Source organism: Cebus imitator, unplaced genomic scaffold (genome assembly GCF_001604975.1).
Source record: "Cebus imitator isolate Cc_AM_T3 unplaced genomic scaffold, Cebus_imitator-1.0 Scaffold46, whole genome shotgun sequence".
Taxonomy (NCBI): domain Eukaryota; kingdom Metazoa; phylum Chordata; class Mammalia; order Primates; family Cebidae; genus Cebus; species Cebus imitator.
The window spans coordinates 362,037-381,912 of NW_016107361.1; the positions used below are offsets into that span (position 1 = coordinate 362,037).

A 19,876-nucleotide genomic window follows, 5' to 3' on the forward strand; every position below is an offset into this window, starting at 1 on the left:
CGAGGTCAAGAGATCGAGACCATCCTGGTCAACATGGTGAAACTCCATCTCTACTAAAAATACAAAAAATCAGCTGGGCATGGTAGTGCATGCCTGTAATCCCAGCTACTCAGGAGGCTGAGGCAGGAGAATTGCCTGAACCCAGGAGGCGGAAGTTGCGGTGAGCCGAGATCACGCCATTGCACTCCAGCCTGGGTTAACGAGAGTGAAACTCCGTCTCAAAAAAAAAAAGAAAATCATACCAGGAAAATAATCAGATGCTCTCTAGTCTGTAAGGATGAACAAAAGTTCCAAAATGACATTTTGGATCATCTAATTTGATTAACTCCAAGGGTCATGTCCTATAAATGCCTATTGATGTGATTGACATTCATTTTAAACATTTTCCCCTCCAACTATAGCCACAGACCAGACTTGCTTCAAATTGCTTTATATATATGTTAGATTTTTAAGAGACATTTTAAATATTGAAAATTACAAGTATGTAATGAATACATATGTACCATACCCAGATTGCAGAGAAGTTAACATTGTGTTTGTCCACAGCTTTTAAAAACAACATTACAAAGGCATGTTAAGCCTCCATGTGCCTTTCCCTAATCCTGTTCCCCTCCCTCTATCACCTCTTAACAGTTGAGATTTATGCTTCTTGGCCTTGTTTTTATTACTTGCCTATGTGTAAATCTATATACAGTTTGTAGCATTGTTTTGTATGTTTTTAAACTTTAGATTAATACTGTCATATTGTTTCTGTCATTCTTCAACTTGATGTTTTTACTCGCTACTGTTTTTGAGATTTTTTATGATGATACATTGAAGATACATTTCTTTCAAATCTCCTATTGTATTTCATTATGTGATGCTACTTCAATTTGTATATAGACATATTCTCTGTTGATAGGCATCTGGACTAGTTATTTAACATCTCTGTTCCTCAATTTCCTCACTTGTAAAATGGAGATAGTAATAGTACCAACCTCATGGCGTGGTGGTGAGTATTAAACTAATTAATATATATAAAGCACTAGCTCAAGCCCTGGCATACAATAAACATCCAGTGTGTATTAGCTATTATTATCAATATGATTATTGAAATTATTGTTAACCTCTTCCCAATTATTTGCTGTTACAGATATTGTGCATGTCTCCTCCATTTATGCATAAATTTCTTGAGCACATGTAACTAAAAGTTGAATTTCTGGTTGAAGGGTATGCTTGAATTTATCTTTTTTAGATGCTGCCGAAGTCCTCTCTAAAGAGGTGATACTAGCTTTTCTTCCACCAATACCATGTGAAAGTTTCTGGTTCCTTGTCAGCACTTGGTATTGTAAGACTAACGTTTTTGGCAATCCATTAGATACTGAAATGCTATCCAGTTATTAAAATTTACATTTTCCTTATACTTAGTGAGGTTAGGAATCTTTTTATATCTTCGTTGGCCATTCAGGTTTTCTTTTCTGTTGACTGTTTACATCATTTGCCCATTTTTCTTACTTTTTATTTATTTTTAAATACTGAGTCTCACTTTGTTACCCAGGCTGGAGTGCAGTTGCTATTCACAGGCAATCATAGCTCACTGTGGCCTTGAACTTCTGGCCTCAAACCATCCTCCAAATTAGCTGGGATTACAGGCACATGCCACCATGCCTAGCATTGCCCATTTTCTATTGGGTTGTTATCTTTTCCTTATTGCATTGTGGAATTCTTTATCTATCTAAATACTATCTTTTGTCCGTCATATCTCGGATTACATTAATAATCTATTTGGCTTTTTAAAATTCGAAAACATTACTTTAATAAAACCTATTCATGCATATGGGAAACAACAAAATAAAATAGTACAGAAGAGTTTGTGACAAAACACAAGCCTTCTGTCCTACCTTCCTCTTCACATCCATGTCAACTCCGCAGAGGCAAAGTCTTGGTACCATTTGTGTTTCTAATTTTCCTGATAATTTCTTCCATAACACTGAAAAATATGCTAATACTTCTGTATCCTAATTACCAGCTTTTTTTTTCCCAGAGACAAGGTCTTGCTGTGTCACCCAGTCTGGAATGCAGTAGTACAATCAGAGCTCCTGCAGCCTCCAAGCTTCTGGACTCAAGTGACCCTCCTGCCTTAGCCTTCCAAGTAGCTGGGACTACAGGTGTACACCACCATGCCTGGCTAATTTAAAAAATTTTTTTTGTAAAGATGATGTCTTACTTTGTTGCCCAGGCTGGTTTCAAATCCCTGGCTTCAAGTGATCCTTTTGCATTGGCCTTCAAAATTGCTGGGATTACAGGCATAAGCCACCATGCTCAGCCCTGATTACCAACTTTGGACAATATCTCTTTATTCCATGCTAGGAAAAGGAAGTACAGCCACTGCTTTCAGCCCCACTTCTCATTCTCACAATTCAACACACTGGCTGGCTGTAAACCCAGAGCCTTCAGCATTTCGATACCACCCAGCAGCTCCCCTGCTGCATATTCTAGGCAAGGATTTCTAGCACCTGTATCATCCATCAACATGCTCCCACCTCTTTTGTGTCTCTCTGAAATTTGTTGAAATTTCCTATATTTAATAACATCTTCTCCTTTTATCTTGAATATGGTTTTGTTTGCTTATTTGCTTATTGTTTTGTACTTCACTCTAATTATTTGCTAAGAAGCAATGATGAAAGCAAGGCAAATGCATTTATTCCATTCAACTGCTGTACATAGAAATTACCAACTACAGCCCAGAAACCTGTTATTTTTTATAACCTAATTATAGTTTTTCACACTTTGAATATTTAGAGACTTCTAAATTACATTTTTGTGTGACTCAAATTGAACATTTAGGGGCAAAATTAGTTTGTAGATATTTTTTGTAGTCTTTCACAAGCAACTATTGCTGGACTACCTACTAGGTCCAGGGGTCTCTGTTAGTTGAGAATTTTGACCAAAGCATGAAACCTATTACTTAAAGTAAATTGCCTCTGTATAGCCCTCATTCAAACTGGGTTTGGGATTTATTATCAATGTGTGGAAGAATAGTGTTTTTCTCTGCCCCGAGCTTGAGAGACCAAAGCCTGTCCTTCCCATTACACATCCCCAAGGTTAGGCTAGAAATTTACTTGAATGACAAATAGTTTTATTGAATTTTCACTTCATACTCAATTTCCTTATAAGTTAAAGGAAGAATAGCCAAGAGAAAAAGAAGACTTTTATATATAGAAGATAACAACTGTGCATTGTGAAACCTATGCGATTTTGAGTGTGAAGCATCAATCTTCTGAAATAACTGAAGTCATATTTTGGTTCTGCTGTCTGGTGATTGGTGTTCTCTAAGAGCTAAATATTGCCTGACTTAGCCAGTTCCTCTGATACAAACTGAGGTCTGTTTCATTCTCATGTTATGATGATATCATCTGAATATAAGATATATATGCATGAATATGAGTGTGAAACACCTTTTAAAGCACTTGTAACTATAATGACTTAGAGGAAAAAATGTTCAGTACAATTTTATGTAATTCACCAGATGCTGTGATTATTGCTGGGTAAAGAGATTGCGTGTAATCTGTATTTTCTTTCTGCTTGTCTACATTTTCTACAATGAATGTGTGTTTTCTGAACTAATATACAAAAGTTTTATTTTTTTAAGGGCAGGACACTTACATGATGTTATTGCTACTGAGATAGTTCTCTGCTGTACTATCTTAGTTTTGGACAGTCTCAATTTATTATCTTTTCCTCTGTGAAGCTTTCCTTGCTTCCAGCAGATAAATGTCCTGCTGTCTTTCACTAAGCCTACAGGGTTATTAGTATTTTATGGAGGCCATTGGTCATTCATACTTGCTAAGCATCCTGTGTGCTGCATTCTGTGGGAAAGTACAAAGACAGGTATATGTGGAAAAATATCCAAAGTGGGGACCCCCTTTAAAAGAAAGGTCATTGTCAACTTCCGAGAGTTTATGTATGAATCCATCAAAACAAATGTGATGGGGTCTGCTGTGCACGGGGTGGTGTGCTGGGTGCTGCGCACATCTCAAAGGGGATTGATGTAGCACCAACACTGGCTGCCAGGAGCTGATGGTCATATTGGTAAGATAAAGGTTGAATATGTGAAAATAATGTTTAAAAAGAGAGCGAGAGGAAGAAATAAAAGTTAAGTATAGTCCAAAATCTGTCACAAAACTAGAAATTATCACCTAATGGCTGATGCAGGTACTAAATGTTATCAGAAGGAAGAGACCACCATGAGCCTGAGCAGGCTGCCAGGGCTGCATGGAAGTGGATTGCACTGAGCTGAAATTGGAAGCTAGAAGGCATCTTTAGGCCTGTGTTTTCAGAATCCTAGAATTTTATTTCTACCACATTCTGTTGGTCAAATCCAGTCTCAAGACCAGCCCAGATTCAAGGGCAGGTAAATGGCCTCCATTTATTGATCGGAGGAACGGTAAAGGCATGCTGTAAAGAGGCATAGTCACAGGGGACTGTACGTCATTGTAGGCCATTTGTAACAACCTGGCAAGGTGGCTTATAGAATACCCTGTGATTCAAGTTCTCTAGAATTAGTTCTTGATATAAAGGAGAGCTTTTATAATTTTATTCTTCTCCTGTAACTTTGTTTTCTTATCTTATTGATAACAAAATGTAACTTTATATTCTCATTCGTATCTAACATAGAAGGATAACACATATCTAGATGAATGTGATCTTTCTGGTTTGATATAAAAGCATTGTTAATTCGTGACCTTTGATAATCAAGCTGCTCATCTCATGTCAAAATGTACCTGTTATTGATGTCCACGATGCTAGATGATAGCATGGAAAGGGCAAGAGCTCTAGAATCAGACTGATTTGGTTTGGATCCCAGGTTCTGCCCTATATTGTCTCTGTGACTCTTTCAGCTGTCATATCATAATCTGTAAAATGGGCATGTGTTAGTCCATTCTTCTGTGGCTGTCAGGAAATACCTGAGGCTGGGTAATTTGTAGTGAAGAAAAGGTTTATTTTGGCTCACTGTTCTGCTGGCTGTATAGGAAGTGTGGTGTTGGCACCTGCTTCTCGTGAAGGCCTCAGGAAGCTTCCAATCATAGCGGAAGGCAAAGGGGAACCAGCATGTAACATAGTGAGAGAGGGACCAAGGTGGGGGAGGACATGTCGGGCTTCTTTAAACCACCAGCTCTTGTGTGAACTAACAGGGAGACAACTCACTCATCACCAAGGGGATGGTGCTAAACCGTTCATGAGGGATCCACCCCCATGACCCAAACACTTCCTACCAGGCCCCACCTCCAACATTGTGGATAACATTTCAACATGGGATTTGGAGAGGATGAACATCCAAACCATGTCAGGGAATAACTGTAATTCCCCTGCGAGCTTGTTACTTATTATTGTTAATTTTGTATTTCTATACTGAAAGAATTTAGCTTGAATTTAGTTTTTAAAAGTGAGTACTTCTATTTAAAGCTTACACTTTGACTGAATTTGATAGAGTGCAGTGTATTTTGGTTTTGATCTTTTATATCAGCCTCTCAACAGCCTACACGTTTAAAATTAAATTCAGTTTCAATGTTACATATTCTACTCTGAGTTGACATTTCTAGACCACAATTACTTCTTTGCAGCTGTTTCTTGTAGAATGGGGCTTCTCGAGCCTGAACAGAGCTGAGTTTCTCACCAGGGTGCCCAAGTGTATGTAAGTGGGCCTCCAGCAGGAAGGAAGGGTGGGCCTCTGTGGACAGGTTGTACCACTTAGTGAGGCAGTCAGTTCCATTCAGTATTCTTTTCCACTGAGCAGATCATGATTCTTTATTAAAGCCCTAATCATGAAACTGGGGTGTTATAAAAGGTCTATGATCAACAATTATAAAACAATCATAATAATGGCTACTGTGTATTGAGTACTTAATATGTGCCAGGAACTATGTTAAATGTTTTCTATGTATTATCTCATTTATCTTCAGAGCAACCCTATGAGGTAGATACTACTAATATGCCATTTTAAAACCTACAATGACATATCAATTTATGAAAGTAGTCTAATACACTGTGAAAAAGGACAACATACAGACAGGAAAAATGAATATACCATATTCTTACCAATCAGAGAATATCAATGTTAATATTACATGAACTTCTGGAATTTAGAAAACCTCCTTATTTCTTGCTAAGCCTAATTTTAAGACTATTGCCTAAATATCTAAAAAATAAATTCTTATCTTAGAAAGTTAGGCTGAACTCTGAACTCAGAGTAAAAGCTGGGTCCTTTCTGTTTGTATTCCTGCTTTAGCAATTCTAATCACCCCTAACTCTTGGATGAATCTGCCTGAATATCAGGCAGGTTGTATACAAAGAAGGGCAAAATATATAAGCATATGAGAGCCTTACTTTAAAAACCAAACAAATATTTTCCCAGTGTATTGATTAGCTACTGATGGGAGAAAAATCACAAAATCTGAGCTTAAGAATGAACTTTAATTTGCATAAACAATAAGAACTTAATCTTGTTCACACATTTTGGGGTCAGCTGGAATGACTTTTCTTAAGCTATGAGTCTTCAGGTAGAATGGAGTGGCTTATCTGGGGACCCAGGCTAGATATAGGGGTAATGGCTACTATGGTATGTTTTTCTCATAATGGTGACTGAAGCCAAAGGGGACAAGCTCAACAGTATAGGCACTTGTTCAGTAATATCCCAGGGGCCAAAGCAAGTTAGATATGAAGCCTGAAGTTAAGGGATAGGAAAGGATACACCTACCATGAATGTCCTTGGCCCTGAGAACAAGGCAAGGGTATACGTGTAAAACACTACTATGGGATAATGCAAGATTAGGACTAATAATAATTTAACCTGCCATACCCACTTCCATGTAGGTATTTATTCTGATACTCATCCATCTACTTTACAAATACAGGGGTGTGTGTGTGTATACACAGATGCACAGGCATATATATAGATATAAAATATACATATGGACACAAAGACACATGTACACAGAGGATAAAACATGTAGTTATGTGTAAAAATTCTTTATAAAACATGAAAATGGGATAGCATATGGAAGCAGGGTGATAAGCTAAAAAGGCTAGCGGTATAGGCCTGGCATAAATTAAAAGGTCTTGGAATCTGTTACATTTATTGAAAAACACCATAAAGAGCAAGTATAAAGGCATTTCAGGGACAAGACTAACCAAAATTTGATGATAACTTGGACCTTGGAAACTTGGGGAAAGGGACAAGGGCAGAGGTGGGGGAGGGGAGTGCAGGTCACAGAATTAGGGGAAAGGTGGAGTGAATGAGAAGATATTAAAAATGCCCACAATTCTGTGAGCCTAGGGAACTTGAGAGAGATCATTTGTAACACTGACCAGGAGAGAATATGTGAAGGGTAACTTGAAGAGTGGTCTTAGCATGGTTAGGTTTCAGGTATCAGCAAACATCAAATTGGTTTTGTTCTCCAGGTAACTGAACTTTGGTGGTATGTTGAGACAGGAACACTAATTAGCTTTGTTTGTGACCATGAACAAATTTTTCATGTCTCTTCTACCACTTAAATTCTATAGTCCTTTGACCTTTGTTGAGAACTGCAGCTGGAGCAATATGAACAAAATATTTGCTAAAGAAGCTTAGATAGAGAGAAAAGAGCAAGACTGTATGTCAGGGATCAAACCGATGTCTCCCATATAAATGTTCTTGGTTGGCACAGGGTTATTGTTCTTGTTATTCCTTTTGAAATTCTTTTTTATTCTTCTTTTTTAAAATTTGAGACCCTATAGGCTGGATATACTTCTCTAGTCCAACCACAGACCCCACTAAACCCTCTTATCTTAGATCTACCCACTTCACACATTAAATCTAGTCCTGGAAGACATTGAGATTTTGATGACTTCTCTTAGTATTAGGGCTTATTGATTGCTGGTGGGAAGATGGAAAATATTCAAGGTAAAGCAGAAAAAACCAAAGGCAGCTGAGCACTGAACCACAAAAGTCAAGATTAAATTACATTTTACACAATTACTAAAGTTAGCTGATTGGTCCAGAAAGCTGAAAATCAAGCTTGTTAAAATCTCTGTTGATTCTTTTATAACTTGACTAGATTTTGGACTCTGCCAAGAGTAGAAATAATGTCTATTTTGTGTTCTGAAACTATATCTTACAGTGAGAGTACAGTGCTACACTCTTCAGGTTTAAAGAAAGAGCTTTATAATCTTCAATTTCAAAACAAAGAAAGGGTGAGAAGGGTGTGGAGACAGGAAGAAAAAGAGAACAAAGGATTAAAAGTTGCCTCACGATTCCAAATAATAGAGTTTTTGTTTAGAATAACCCAGATGAAACATGTTTTTTCATACACTTACCACTTTTCTAGAAGCAGTGAGAAAGTTGAAAATAGGTCTAGTGTGTGTGAGCATATTTAAGACATATCTTTTTCTTTTATTAACTAGTTTCTCTAGCTTAATTGTCTCTCATAACACGTTTTCTTCTGTTCAACCCCTTCTGCAGAAATGACTTGCTAATGGTGTGTCGCCAATTGAATATGGAAGAGTCTGTGGCTGAGATCATGAACCAATTGGGAGCAGGTGAAAATGGGAAGATTTCCTTTCAGGATTTCACAAGATGCCGCATGCAGCTCATTCGAGAAATTAGAAAGGAGGAAGTACATCTTTCTGCAAAGTCAGACAACTCGTGTACAAAGAAGCTGAGGGATAGAATTGCTTCCTGGCCCACGAGCAGCGACAACAGTTTAGGTAGGTATAACCAGGTGGCAGTTTTATGGCACTCCCCTGGACTTGCCTATGATCTCTCTAAATGAGAGTAGCCTCCCCAGCCTGGGGGCCAGCTCATACCGAGGCTGCCTTCCTAGCCACACTTTCCCTAGGGGAGTGCTCACTGTTTCCCCAAGTTCTGTCTGATGACTTCAAACTTCCCAGCTTGCTGCGTTCTTTATTTTGCTTCTTCCATTTTCCAGGTATAATAACACATTGAAATAGCTATTATGGAGGAAGAGTAAATGCATAGGAAAGGTAGTAACTGCATCAGCAGCTCTCAGAAACTCTTTGGGGAAGAATTTTCAAAGTTACATGAAGAGGCTTTTAAAATCAATTTTTTTTAATTTAATGTTAAAATTGCTTTCTATAAAGATAGTTTTTCTGTACATAAGTTTATATTTCTTCCTGGTGCAAGATAAGCAGTTGGAAAGAAAGTTCTTAATACTGTTGATAATTATTGAAATCGGGTAATAGAAACATGGGGTTTCTTATACATATTTTTGAATACTCAGTTATATGTTTTTTTTAGTATGTTTGAGATTTTACATAATAAAAAGTTAAAAAGGAAAGAAAGGAGACATCTTAAAGGGTAGCTTTAACAAAGAGACAGAAGAAAGTATCTGAATTTTCAGGGATATTTTTTCTTCTTTGAAAATGTGTCTTTGATCTCTTTTTCCATTTGTTTCTGTGCTAGGTAGATCTAGTGACAAGAAGTAAAGCATCATGTTAGTTTCCATCATTTGTTTCATATATATATATATGTATATATATACACACACACAAGTAAGCATGGATGATTATGTAGTGCCACACACACACATCTTTAAACAATGCTTCTGGCAGTGGAATCATTTGGGCCATTATTATTGAGTAATGGAAACAATAAAAATGTCCACATATACTGCATGCCTTACTACCTTCATAGATTCTACTCTAGCAGCAAATCAAATGTCTAGTAATGCATGTGCTCTCAGCATAATATGTAGAAATATTTAATATTGAAATAACTTTCTGAGCATTCAAGTAATATATGTTCATTATAGAAAAGCAAGGGGGGAAAAGGCAACCAGAAGAAAATAAAAATCACCCTAATCCTACCACATGGAAGTAATAACTACTGCCCACATTTGGTAAACTTACTTCTGGAGTCTCTTCATCTCTCTCCTTCTCTCTCTCGTCATGTGTGAGATTTGTGTTTTACTAATTTTGTCACATACCTTCTGTATATTTTGTATCTTGAGTTTTTCTTTTCCATTTTCTTCATGCTTTTAAATGGTATTTGAAAGCATGATTCGTAAGTTTGCATGACACAAAATAGACACTCAGTAAATATTTATTAAATGATGAAGGAATTTTTTCTCCTAAGCTATATTTTCAGATTTTTCTGCCAGGAACATGGATTTCGTCTATAAACACATAAGTGTACGCATATACATATTTGAAGGGTTAAGTAAATTGTGGAACACTCCAATAATTAAATACTGTATAGTGTTAAAATAAGGTATAAATGCTATAAATACTATATAGCATTAAAACAATATAGAAGAAAAATTTTTGTGGGAAAAATGTGGTTGTCAAAATATATTTTAATGTGTAGTAGATATTTATAAAAATCCTAAAAGGAACTGGTGTGAAAGAATTGCTGCACACATCTAATTGGTTTGACCAGCTTGTAAGACTGTCCTGACCAGAGAAAGGACTGAAAAACAATACCCTTTCATCCTTTTATGTAACCTTACACCCTTGGGAAAAGAGGTGGTAACTGACAGGAGGTGATTCATAAAACATGTCCTGAACTGAGGAAGTGCCAGCGGCTATGAAACCTCCTACAACTTTCTCCTGGTAGTTAAGAGTTCAGAGTCAGATTATTTGAGTGAGAATCCTACTTCTATCACTTACTGTCTACATGACACTAGCAAATCATTTAACCTTCCTGTGTCTCAGTTTCCTCAAGTGTAAAATGAGGGCAGTTACTGTTATTTGGGAGAATGAAGGAGTTAATGTATATGTAAATTCCACAAAGCAATGCCCAGCACGTAATCACTAAATATGTGTTAAACTAATATTGTTATTATTATTACCACCCAGTTTTAAGTCCTGGGGATTTGGAAAACAACCCCCATTCAGCCTAATTTAAATCAAATATATCTAAAATTTGGCACTAATTAGGCTGGGCACCATGGCTCACACCTGTAATCCCAGCACAGGTGGGAGGATCACTTGAGGTCAAGAATTTGAAACTATCCAGGCAACATACAAAAAATTTAAAAATTAGACAGGCGCAGTGGTGCATGCCTGCTGTCCTAGCTACTTGGGAGGCTGATATGGAAGGATTACTTGAGCCTAAGAGTTAGAAGTGGCAGTGAGCTATGATTGCACTCCAGCCTAGGTGACAGAGCAAGACCCTGTATCAAAAAAAAAATGACAATAAACAAAGATATATGTGTTCAATTAGTACTTCATTATGTATATGTTCAATTAGCCCTTCTCTTTTCTATGCCAATAACCTCCCCTGACTCTAACTCCAGGATCTCCCTTCTGGGGGTGTAGGGAAGCCCTGTCTTGACTTTGTGTCCCCATTAGTATGGCCCCATTTCTCTGACTCTTCCTTCAGTGCACTCTTACTGTCTTCAGTCCTTACCACTCTTCTGGCCCTGCTTTTGCTGCCTCCATGTTGGCCAATCCAATGGTTCCTTTTCTGCCCACATCTAAATCTTTGGAATTTGACCCAGCTGACCACTCCTTCATGCTGGCTTCTCTTGGACTTCTTGACACCATGTTCTCCTGTTTACCATTTTGGCTTTCTTTCTCAGCCTATACTTCCAAATTTTGAGGTACCTTTGGGTTACATTCTCTCCTTAGATGATTTCATGGATTTATTTATTTGAGTCAGGATCTCACTCTGTCACCCAGGCTGGAGTACAGTGTTGCAGTCATGGCTCACTGCAGCCTCAGCCTCCTGGGCTCAAGTGATCCTTCTGCCTCAGCCTCCCAAGTAGCTGGAACTACAGGCATGCACCACCAGGCCCAGCTAATATTTTGCATTTTTTGTGGAGATGGGGTTTTGCTATGTTGTCCAGGATGGTCTCAACTCCTAGACTCAAGCCATCTTCCTGCCTCAGCCTCCCAAAGTGCTGAAATCACAGGCTAGCACCATCATGCCCATATATATATATAATTTTTAAATCTTTTGTATGTTGCCCAGGCTAGTTTCAAACTCTTGACATCAAGTAATCAGGTTAAATTGACAGGTATTCCTAGATTCATGCCTATATATATATCATGCCTATACACACACACATACTCGCACACACACAGGCACACACACACACACACACACATACACACACACACACACACACACATATATATGGGCGGGGCTATATATATATATATATATATATACATGTATATATACATATATATTTCCCATGATCTCAAAATAGGTTAAAATTGACATATATTCCTATATATCTTATAAACTTCCAACCTTAATGAGTGAAAAAGAACTTTTGATTCTGTCCCCTACTTTTTCTCCCAGGCTTATTAGTCTCCCAGATAACCTTTACATAGGAAATATCTGCATTTAGTAAATATCTGCATCTAGGAAATATTCCTGTCCACCTGTTTGCTCAAGCTGGCAAGTCCCACTGTTTTGCATACCAAAGTATATCCAGGATCTGCCCACTTCCTTTGCTCTCCTGCCATCACCGTGTCCAAATCACCATCATATCTTGCCTTGCCTACTAAAATAATCTTTGTCTGGCCTCCCTGACTCCTCCCTTGGCTCCTTACGTTTCATTTTCTACCCTGTAGTCATAGTTATCTTTTAAAGTTATAAAATCATGCTTAGTTCAATCCTATGTCTAAAATATTCTGTGGCTTCTGTATCATCTTAAAATAAGGTCCAAATTCCTACCACGGTGTGGCACATACCACCCACTCTGAGTTGATCTCACCTTGCTCCTCTGACTTACCATGTTTGCCACAGTCACACTGGCCTTCCTGCTTTTCCTCTAACTTAGCAAACTCAGCCAGTGTCCCGGCCCATCTTTCCAGCATGCTCATTGCTCTTTCCTTTTATTCACATTTAAGCTTAAATATTTCCTCTTCAGAGAGGCCTTTGCAAGCCAAAGCAGCCTCTCCTTCTTTCCTTGTTCACGTGCACTTACTGCTTCGTACCACTTACCATATCTGACATGAGTTTGTACCTACTTGAATATTTACTTATCTGTCTTTCCCCATACAAATAGATTTCCACTGGATAACTAATGGCCTTGATTGTCATGTTTACTGCTATACTCTAGCACTTAGAACAGTGCCTGGCACGTGGAAGATGCTCAGTGCATCTTTGTTGAATGAATGAATGAGCAATGCACTGTCATGCTCCTTTAGGGACAGAGGAAAGTGCAGTGCACAGTTCCAGACACTAAATAACTTATAATGTGATTATGGAGATGTAAGCACATGACAAATTAAGTGTCAATAAGCTTTAAAGCAGAGTTAACAAACTTTAAGCCATTGAATTTCCAAGTTAACAAAACTTGGGAAGCCATTGAATGGTACAGAAGATATGATCTGCTCTATAAGGGGAACTAAGAAATACTGTGAACAGGAGTTTCAGGAAAGATTACCTGTGACTGTAGGATGGAGAGAAATAGAAAAAATGTTGTGCTGTTATGAAAAAAGCCGAAGAAAAACTTAGGTTTAATGCTTAAGTGTCAGAAGAACTTTATTGTCAGCCTTGACATTTCACAGCACATCCACAGCAGGGAGTTGAGTTGGCAGAAAAAGAAGACTTGTCAAAACATTACATGCTCAACTTGGAAGAGGAATTTCGATAGATTCATTTTTCCCAAGTGTTTTTTGCAGAATGCTGATTTAAAGAGATGGTTATACATATTATGTGAAGAAAGAACTTCTTTGTCAAGTACATGTGAAAACTTTGGGTTTAACTAGATTATAGTTTTCTTTACTGCAAGACATCTTGGAGCCTTTAATATACCATTGTTTCTTGAGAGTCTCCAGAAGAATAATAAAATATAGGGCGTTTTCCACACTTAATTGACTCTAAACTTTTACTCACAAAGCTTCTCTTAGGCCAGCTATACAATTTAATAGTTTTAGCAATAATAATATAAATGTTTAAAAAATACTAATATTTATTAGCATGAGACAATTTGCTAAGCACTTATATTATAGTGCTAGAAAGACAGATCCCGATTTCACCACTGAGTTGCCATGGAACTTAGGCTAAGTTCCTGATTATTCTGTTTAAGTTTCTTATCTTTAAATATAGAGCAGTAATACAAACATTATAGGGAAGTTGGAAAGATTTAGTGAGATATTGCATGTAAAGTTCCTACACAGAGCTTATAACACAGTAGGTTTTCAATATGTAATTGTGTCAGCATTATCATCTCTAATCCATGCAACTACTTTCCTCGTCTAGAATAGAATCCTCCTTCTATACAGGAGGAAGCCGAGCCTGTAAGTCACAGAGCAAGTAAGGAGTAGAGAACACTCAGTCTATTGAAACAGATGATCCTTTGAGTCTCCTGCAACTTTTACTTAGAAAACTGACATGAAGAGCAAAGTGCAAACTGAAAATAACACTGCCATCCAGAGGCCACTCCCAGAAACGACAGACATATGGTCCTCATGGTCTTGAGGCAGGATCTGAGGGCAATTCGTGTTAGTGAAAGCCCGTCTCGTTGGCAGCAAAGTGATGCATACATTATGCCAGAACAGTTGTGAGGTATTCTGTATGCTACCTAATTTTCCAATGAAAAACAATCTAGATTCATTATAATTACTTATAGATTTGATGTTGAAAAGTGTGCTTTTCTTTGTGATTGGGAAAGACTGGAGTTAAAAAAGAAATTCTAGCATTGGATATTTACATAGCAATTCCAACAGTATTTAAACATGCCCTTTTAAATAAATAGTTTTTTTTTTAACTTCAGCTAAGCTGTAAACCTTACACATGGATTCCATATACTTGTGTCAAACATGTGAATTATGTGAGAGAGGCAGTGCTTCAGGCTGATGGCCACTGAAGGGACAGGGATTGCCTGAAAGCTGATGCAGCCCTTTGAGCTGGCCTAATGAGGCTGTCACCTGTCTGTGCTTCTCAGGGCTTTGGGGGCACTTGTTTTTCTTCCTTTGGTCAGGTCTCCAAGAGCCCAGAAATTTATTTCAATCAAATTCCATAGTTGTAAAACATTGTTTAATATAGCAGACATTACAACCTGCTAATTTAGTATAATTAACTTTAATTTATACTAAGATTAGAACACCAGGCACAATTTCTAATAACCTATATCTCCAAAGACTCTTTATTGCCTTTTCCTTGAGGTAGATTCTTACCTGATGTGTTAGCCTTCATTGCTGCTCCAATGGTGCCTCAGTGGTCTAAGGAAAAAATAAATTGCTGAAGTTTCTCAGAAAAACTAAAAGCAAAAAAAAAAAAAAAAAAAAAAAAAAAAAAAAAAAAAAAGTGTTCTTTAATGGGATCTCAAAGTAAAAAGTTAGATCAAAGAATATATGGTTTAAACAGGAAGGACCTCAAACCCACAAGCTTGAGGGAGGAAGTATGAGGAGATATCCTGATTCCTTGGCAGATTTAAAGAAACAAATAAGCAGCCTCCTCAATTTGGGTTTGATATCTTGTTAAAAAATTTAAAACCACAGTTACTTAATATATACAAAACCTATTCAGTCCTGACACATCCCAGTTTTCCAGAATGAATGCTACTGTTAGACTTCATTGTATTTTTTTTCTGTGTATATGGATATGTTTCTAAACCATTAAAGCAGATTAAATGAAATGAGATAAGGCATTTTTCAGTCCTATCAGATTGGCCCTATTATGTAGGGTTCTGGCTGGTGAATTGAGAAAACCAAAAATGGCTTAAGTCCCCTGTGGGTTCTAGGTGAACACTTAATAATTAACACAGGACCTTTTAAATAAAATCACTCTTGAGAGTGATTCATTGTTAAAAATACTGCCCAGTGAGCCTAAAACCAGACTCAAGTCACACACAATAGTCTTCAGTCTATTTGAAGGTATCAGGGAGTTTTAAGGTTTGTTTTTTTTTCCATTTCATTTTGTTGTTGTTTTGTTTTATTTTACATACTCTAAGCCTTCTGTCAAAGGGTAAACAATTTATTCTACTACTTAATTGGGAGTTATAAAGGCCTTGAAAGTCTTCAAGTAATGGGTACCATGTTACGTGGTAAAGCAACTATCTATAGATTAAGTTTGGGTAAACTTAGCCAGGTCTTTGATTAACAGCTCATTTTTGTCTCTTTTTATTAATCGTTGTCCTTTCTGTCCATGAGCAGTCCCTAATTCCCATTGATTCTTCTGTTCATACTTCTCAGATTGGCAATACCATGGTCTAGGTGTGGATCCTCCCTCATCTCTTGATTACTAGTTTCCTCCCAGCTCTTCTTTCTGCCTGCAAGCTGTTGGTTAAGTAAATGCTGCTATGACTTCCTAATATTTTTGCTATGTATTTATGATACAACTCTCTTTTCTTTACATCTGCTCAATTGACTGTGCTGTCACCTCTGGATGCTTTTGGATGTCAAGACTCCTAACCGTCCAGTGGGCTCATCCTACTATATCCTATCTTGTTTCCCACTACTTCTCACATGGGCCCTTAACTTCAGTAATGCTGGCCTTCTTACGACCCCTACACAACCCCTCAAACCTACTTCCTGAGTTTTGTTCCCTCTGCACTATAGATTAGAGGTTTTTGGTGATAAGCAGCAAACACCCAACTCTATGACTTTGAAGAAAAAGTGGGAGGTGGTGAGAGAGAATGAGAATGTGAGTATTGGAGAAACCTAGACAATTAGTTCCAGCGTGGATGGATTCAAAGGCTCAAACGTTATCAGCCTTCCTTCCGCTGTGTCTCAGCCGTTTCCTTTAGGATTGGCTTTATTCTCAGGCTCCTGGTCATGATTTCTAGCAGCCCAAATCTTACAGCCATTCTGTTGAGTAGCCACAGAGAAAAGAGGGATTCTTCTCTAATGGTGGCTTCACAAAAGTCCTGGGAATTAGTCTCACTAGCTCTTTTTGGGCCATTTACCTATTTCTGAACAAGTCACTCAGGCTATAAGAATACAGTGATCTGATTGGCCAGGCATGAATTATATGCTCAGCTTGTGAAATTGGGGTGGAGTTGGCTCTATCCCCATCATGTGGACTAAGAGCTGAGGAAAGAGCAGGTAGGGAATCAAGGTGCTGTCACTACCAGAAGGGCGAATGGGTGTTGGGCAGGCAAAAATAACAGGTGCCCATTGCATGGTCTTATAATGGAAGTCTTTCCTCCTTTCTTTTCTTTGTGTGTGTACTTTTGCAATCCTCAAAAGGCTTTAATAATGCTACATAATACTGATATGTATGTGTATAGATATATGTACACACATACACACACACATATGTGTGTGTGTGTATATATGTATATGGCAACTAGGAGATTCATATGTGTCTTATCATACAACCCAATTATAAATTTTTAAATGAACTGGTAAACATTTTATTTTATGTCTCTTAATGTGTTTCATTATATCTTGTTCATTTAGCTGTCATTGTAATTATGAACCACATTGTGTTATAAGCATCCACTGTATATCCATCTTCTCTGTTTGATTATACATGTTGGACAGATAGCACAGAGCCTGACACAGGGCATGCACTGGATGAGTGTTTGATCAATAAACAAATATATAAGTGAACAAAACTCTCTGATACTCATAGCACCTAATCCCATGGACAGCAACTATTTTCAATTTATTGTCAGCCTTCAAAGCGTGGACCTGTTTCTTCAAGGTGCAGTTATTCCTTTGAAATAACACATGTGTGCTTGGAACTGGGCAATTTTTAAAGAGAAAATGAGTCCAGGTAATGAGTTAAAGATCAATATTACCAAGATTAATTTTTTATTTTAAATCTACGTTTATCCTGAGGTTGCAGTCTCAAGCTGGATGAAATAAAAGCACCAGAACATTGAGTTCACTTCAGCTAATATCTAGTATTTGCCTTCACTATGACACTTGCTGCTAAATTGACAGAATGAAAGAGAAGGTTGTGGTGTAGTTGACTGAAAAATGTGGCCACAGTATTTTGCAGCTTTTCCCGTCAAGAGGTGGAGTATTTTTCCCCACCCCTTAAATCTAGGGTGGCCTTGTGGTTTGCTTTGAACAATAAAATGTCACAAGAATGAAATTGTGCAAGTTCTACAGCCGAGGCCTCACATCCCTTGCAGCTTCCTCATTCATCTCTTGGCACACTCCCACCACCATGAAAGAATGTCTGGACTAGACTAACAAAGGTTGAAAGACCACACAGGGAGGCCCAGCCAACAGCCAGCACCAAGCCCCAGACATGTAAGTGTGAATATCTTAGTCCCTCCAACCCCAGTCAAGCTACCAGATGGCTACAGTCACATTAGTGATCCCAGATGGAACAAACCAAAGTACTGCTCAGCTAAGCCCAGCCCAGCTGAGAATTGTTGATTCCCAGAATCACAAGAAATGGTAAATTGTTGCTGTTTTAAGTCACTAAGTTTTGTGGTGGCTAGTTATGTAGCACTAAATATGATATACATAGAGAATTATCCTTAAGAAATTTGTGAAATTATTATGAATCAAGACAAAATAAATAAATAGAACTAGTACAGGATCATATATGATCAAGAGAAAAATGTGTGAAGCAAACAAATTGTACTATAGGAGATGAGAAAGCAGAATCATTGTCAGAAGCCAGAGAAGACTCTTGGAAGAAATAAAGCCCAAGCTAATCTTAGAAAGTTGGAAAAAAAAAATGGAACAATGTTGAAATAAGGAAACACACCCAGGTCATGAGAAGTTGAAGAAGAGATCAATAGAAAGTATTTAACCTGTAATTAAACTCAATACCCCTGTGCATCATACTGAATTACGTGAACATCCAGGGAGTACCTAGCTGTGGTTGGATGTGGGAAGTATTAAAAGCTCCAAGACAAACAAGGTGCATCTTTTTTTTTTTTTTCCAGACAGGGTCTCACTGTGTCACCCAGGCTGGAATGCAGTGGCATAATCACAGCTCACTGCCCCCTTGACCTCCTAGACTCAAGCCATCCTCCCACTTCAGCCTCCTGAGTAGCTGAGACCACAGTTGTGCACCACCACACCCAGCTAATTTTTGTATATTTTTGTAGAGATGGGATTTCACCATGTTGCCCAAGCTGATCTTGAATTTCTGGGCTTGAGTGATCCACCTGCTTTGGACTCCCAAAATGCTGTGATTTACAGGTGTGAGCCACCACGCCCAGCAAACATGGTGCGTCTTCTCAAGCATCAGTTTAGTTGACTATTTGGAGGAAAAGTTGTATAACTTGGTAAATTGTTTAAAATTTGTATTCATGCAAATATGGCATAGAATTAAACACTCAGATGAATATGTAAGATGAAACATGTGACTTCAAAGAACTCTCTGGCTCGGAGGTAAGTCGGTCTGTCCCCCAGACTTCTCCAACTCTCCTCTGCCTTCAGCATACTCTGGTGGAAGAGACTGAGAAGTGCTTCATTAAAGGAGTCCTCCAAAAATATAAAACCTCAGAACTTACTTCTCTTCTAGTTTGTCTTTTTGGGTTGTTTAGGACTCCTGGTGTTTGAGCTGACAGTTGCTTTAGTACCAGAGAATGATTTACAGAGCCCATCAGGATCAAGGAGTAAAGAAGGCTTAAGGCTGTCAAACACTGTTAAGATATAACAAAGACATTTTCTGCAGTGGCTATTGCAATGGCTTTGCTATTAAAAAAAAAAAAAAAAAAGAAAGAAAGAAAAAGAAGCCTCAGCTGGGCGTTGTGGCTCACGCCTGTAATCCAAGTTCGTTGGGAAGCCAAGGAGGTCAGATTACTTGAGCTAAGTGGTTCAAGACCAGCCTGGGCAACATGGTGAAACCCCTTCTCTAAAATTAGCCAGGCGTGGTGGCGTGTGCCTGTGGGCCTGTGGTCCCAGCTATTCAGGAGGCCGATGTGGGAGGATTGCTTGAGCCTGGGAGGAGGAGGTTGCAATGAGCTGAGATCTCACCACTGCATTCCAGCTTGGGTGACAGAGTAAGACCCTGTCTCAAAAA

At 38.1% G+C, this 19,876-nt stretch overlaps 1 protein-coding gene across 1 annotated transcript in view; it reads left to right on the forward strand.

The window, feature by feature from the left end:
• MCC (MCC regulator of WNT signaling pathway) overlaps nucleotides 1-19,876 on the forward strand; it is a 460,356-nt gene that overhangs the window by 87,714 nt on the left and 352,766 nt on the right. Inside the window, exon 2 of the mRNA XM_017527172.2 lies at nucleotides 8,480-8,724. Within this exon, the coding sequence (XP_017382661.1) occupies nucleotides 8,480-8,724 (245 nt within the window). The remainder of the gene's footprint in view (nucleotides 1-8,479; nucleotides 8,725-19,876) is intronic.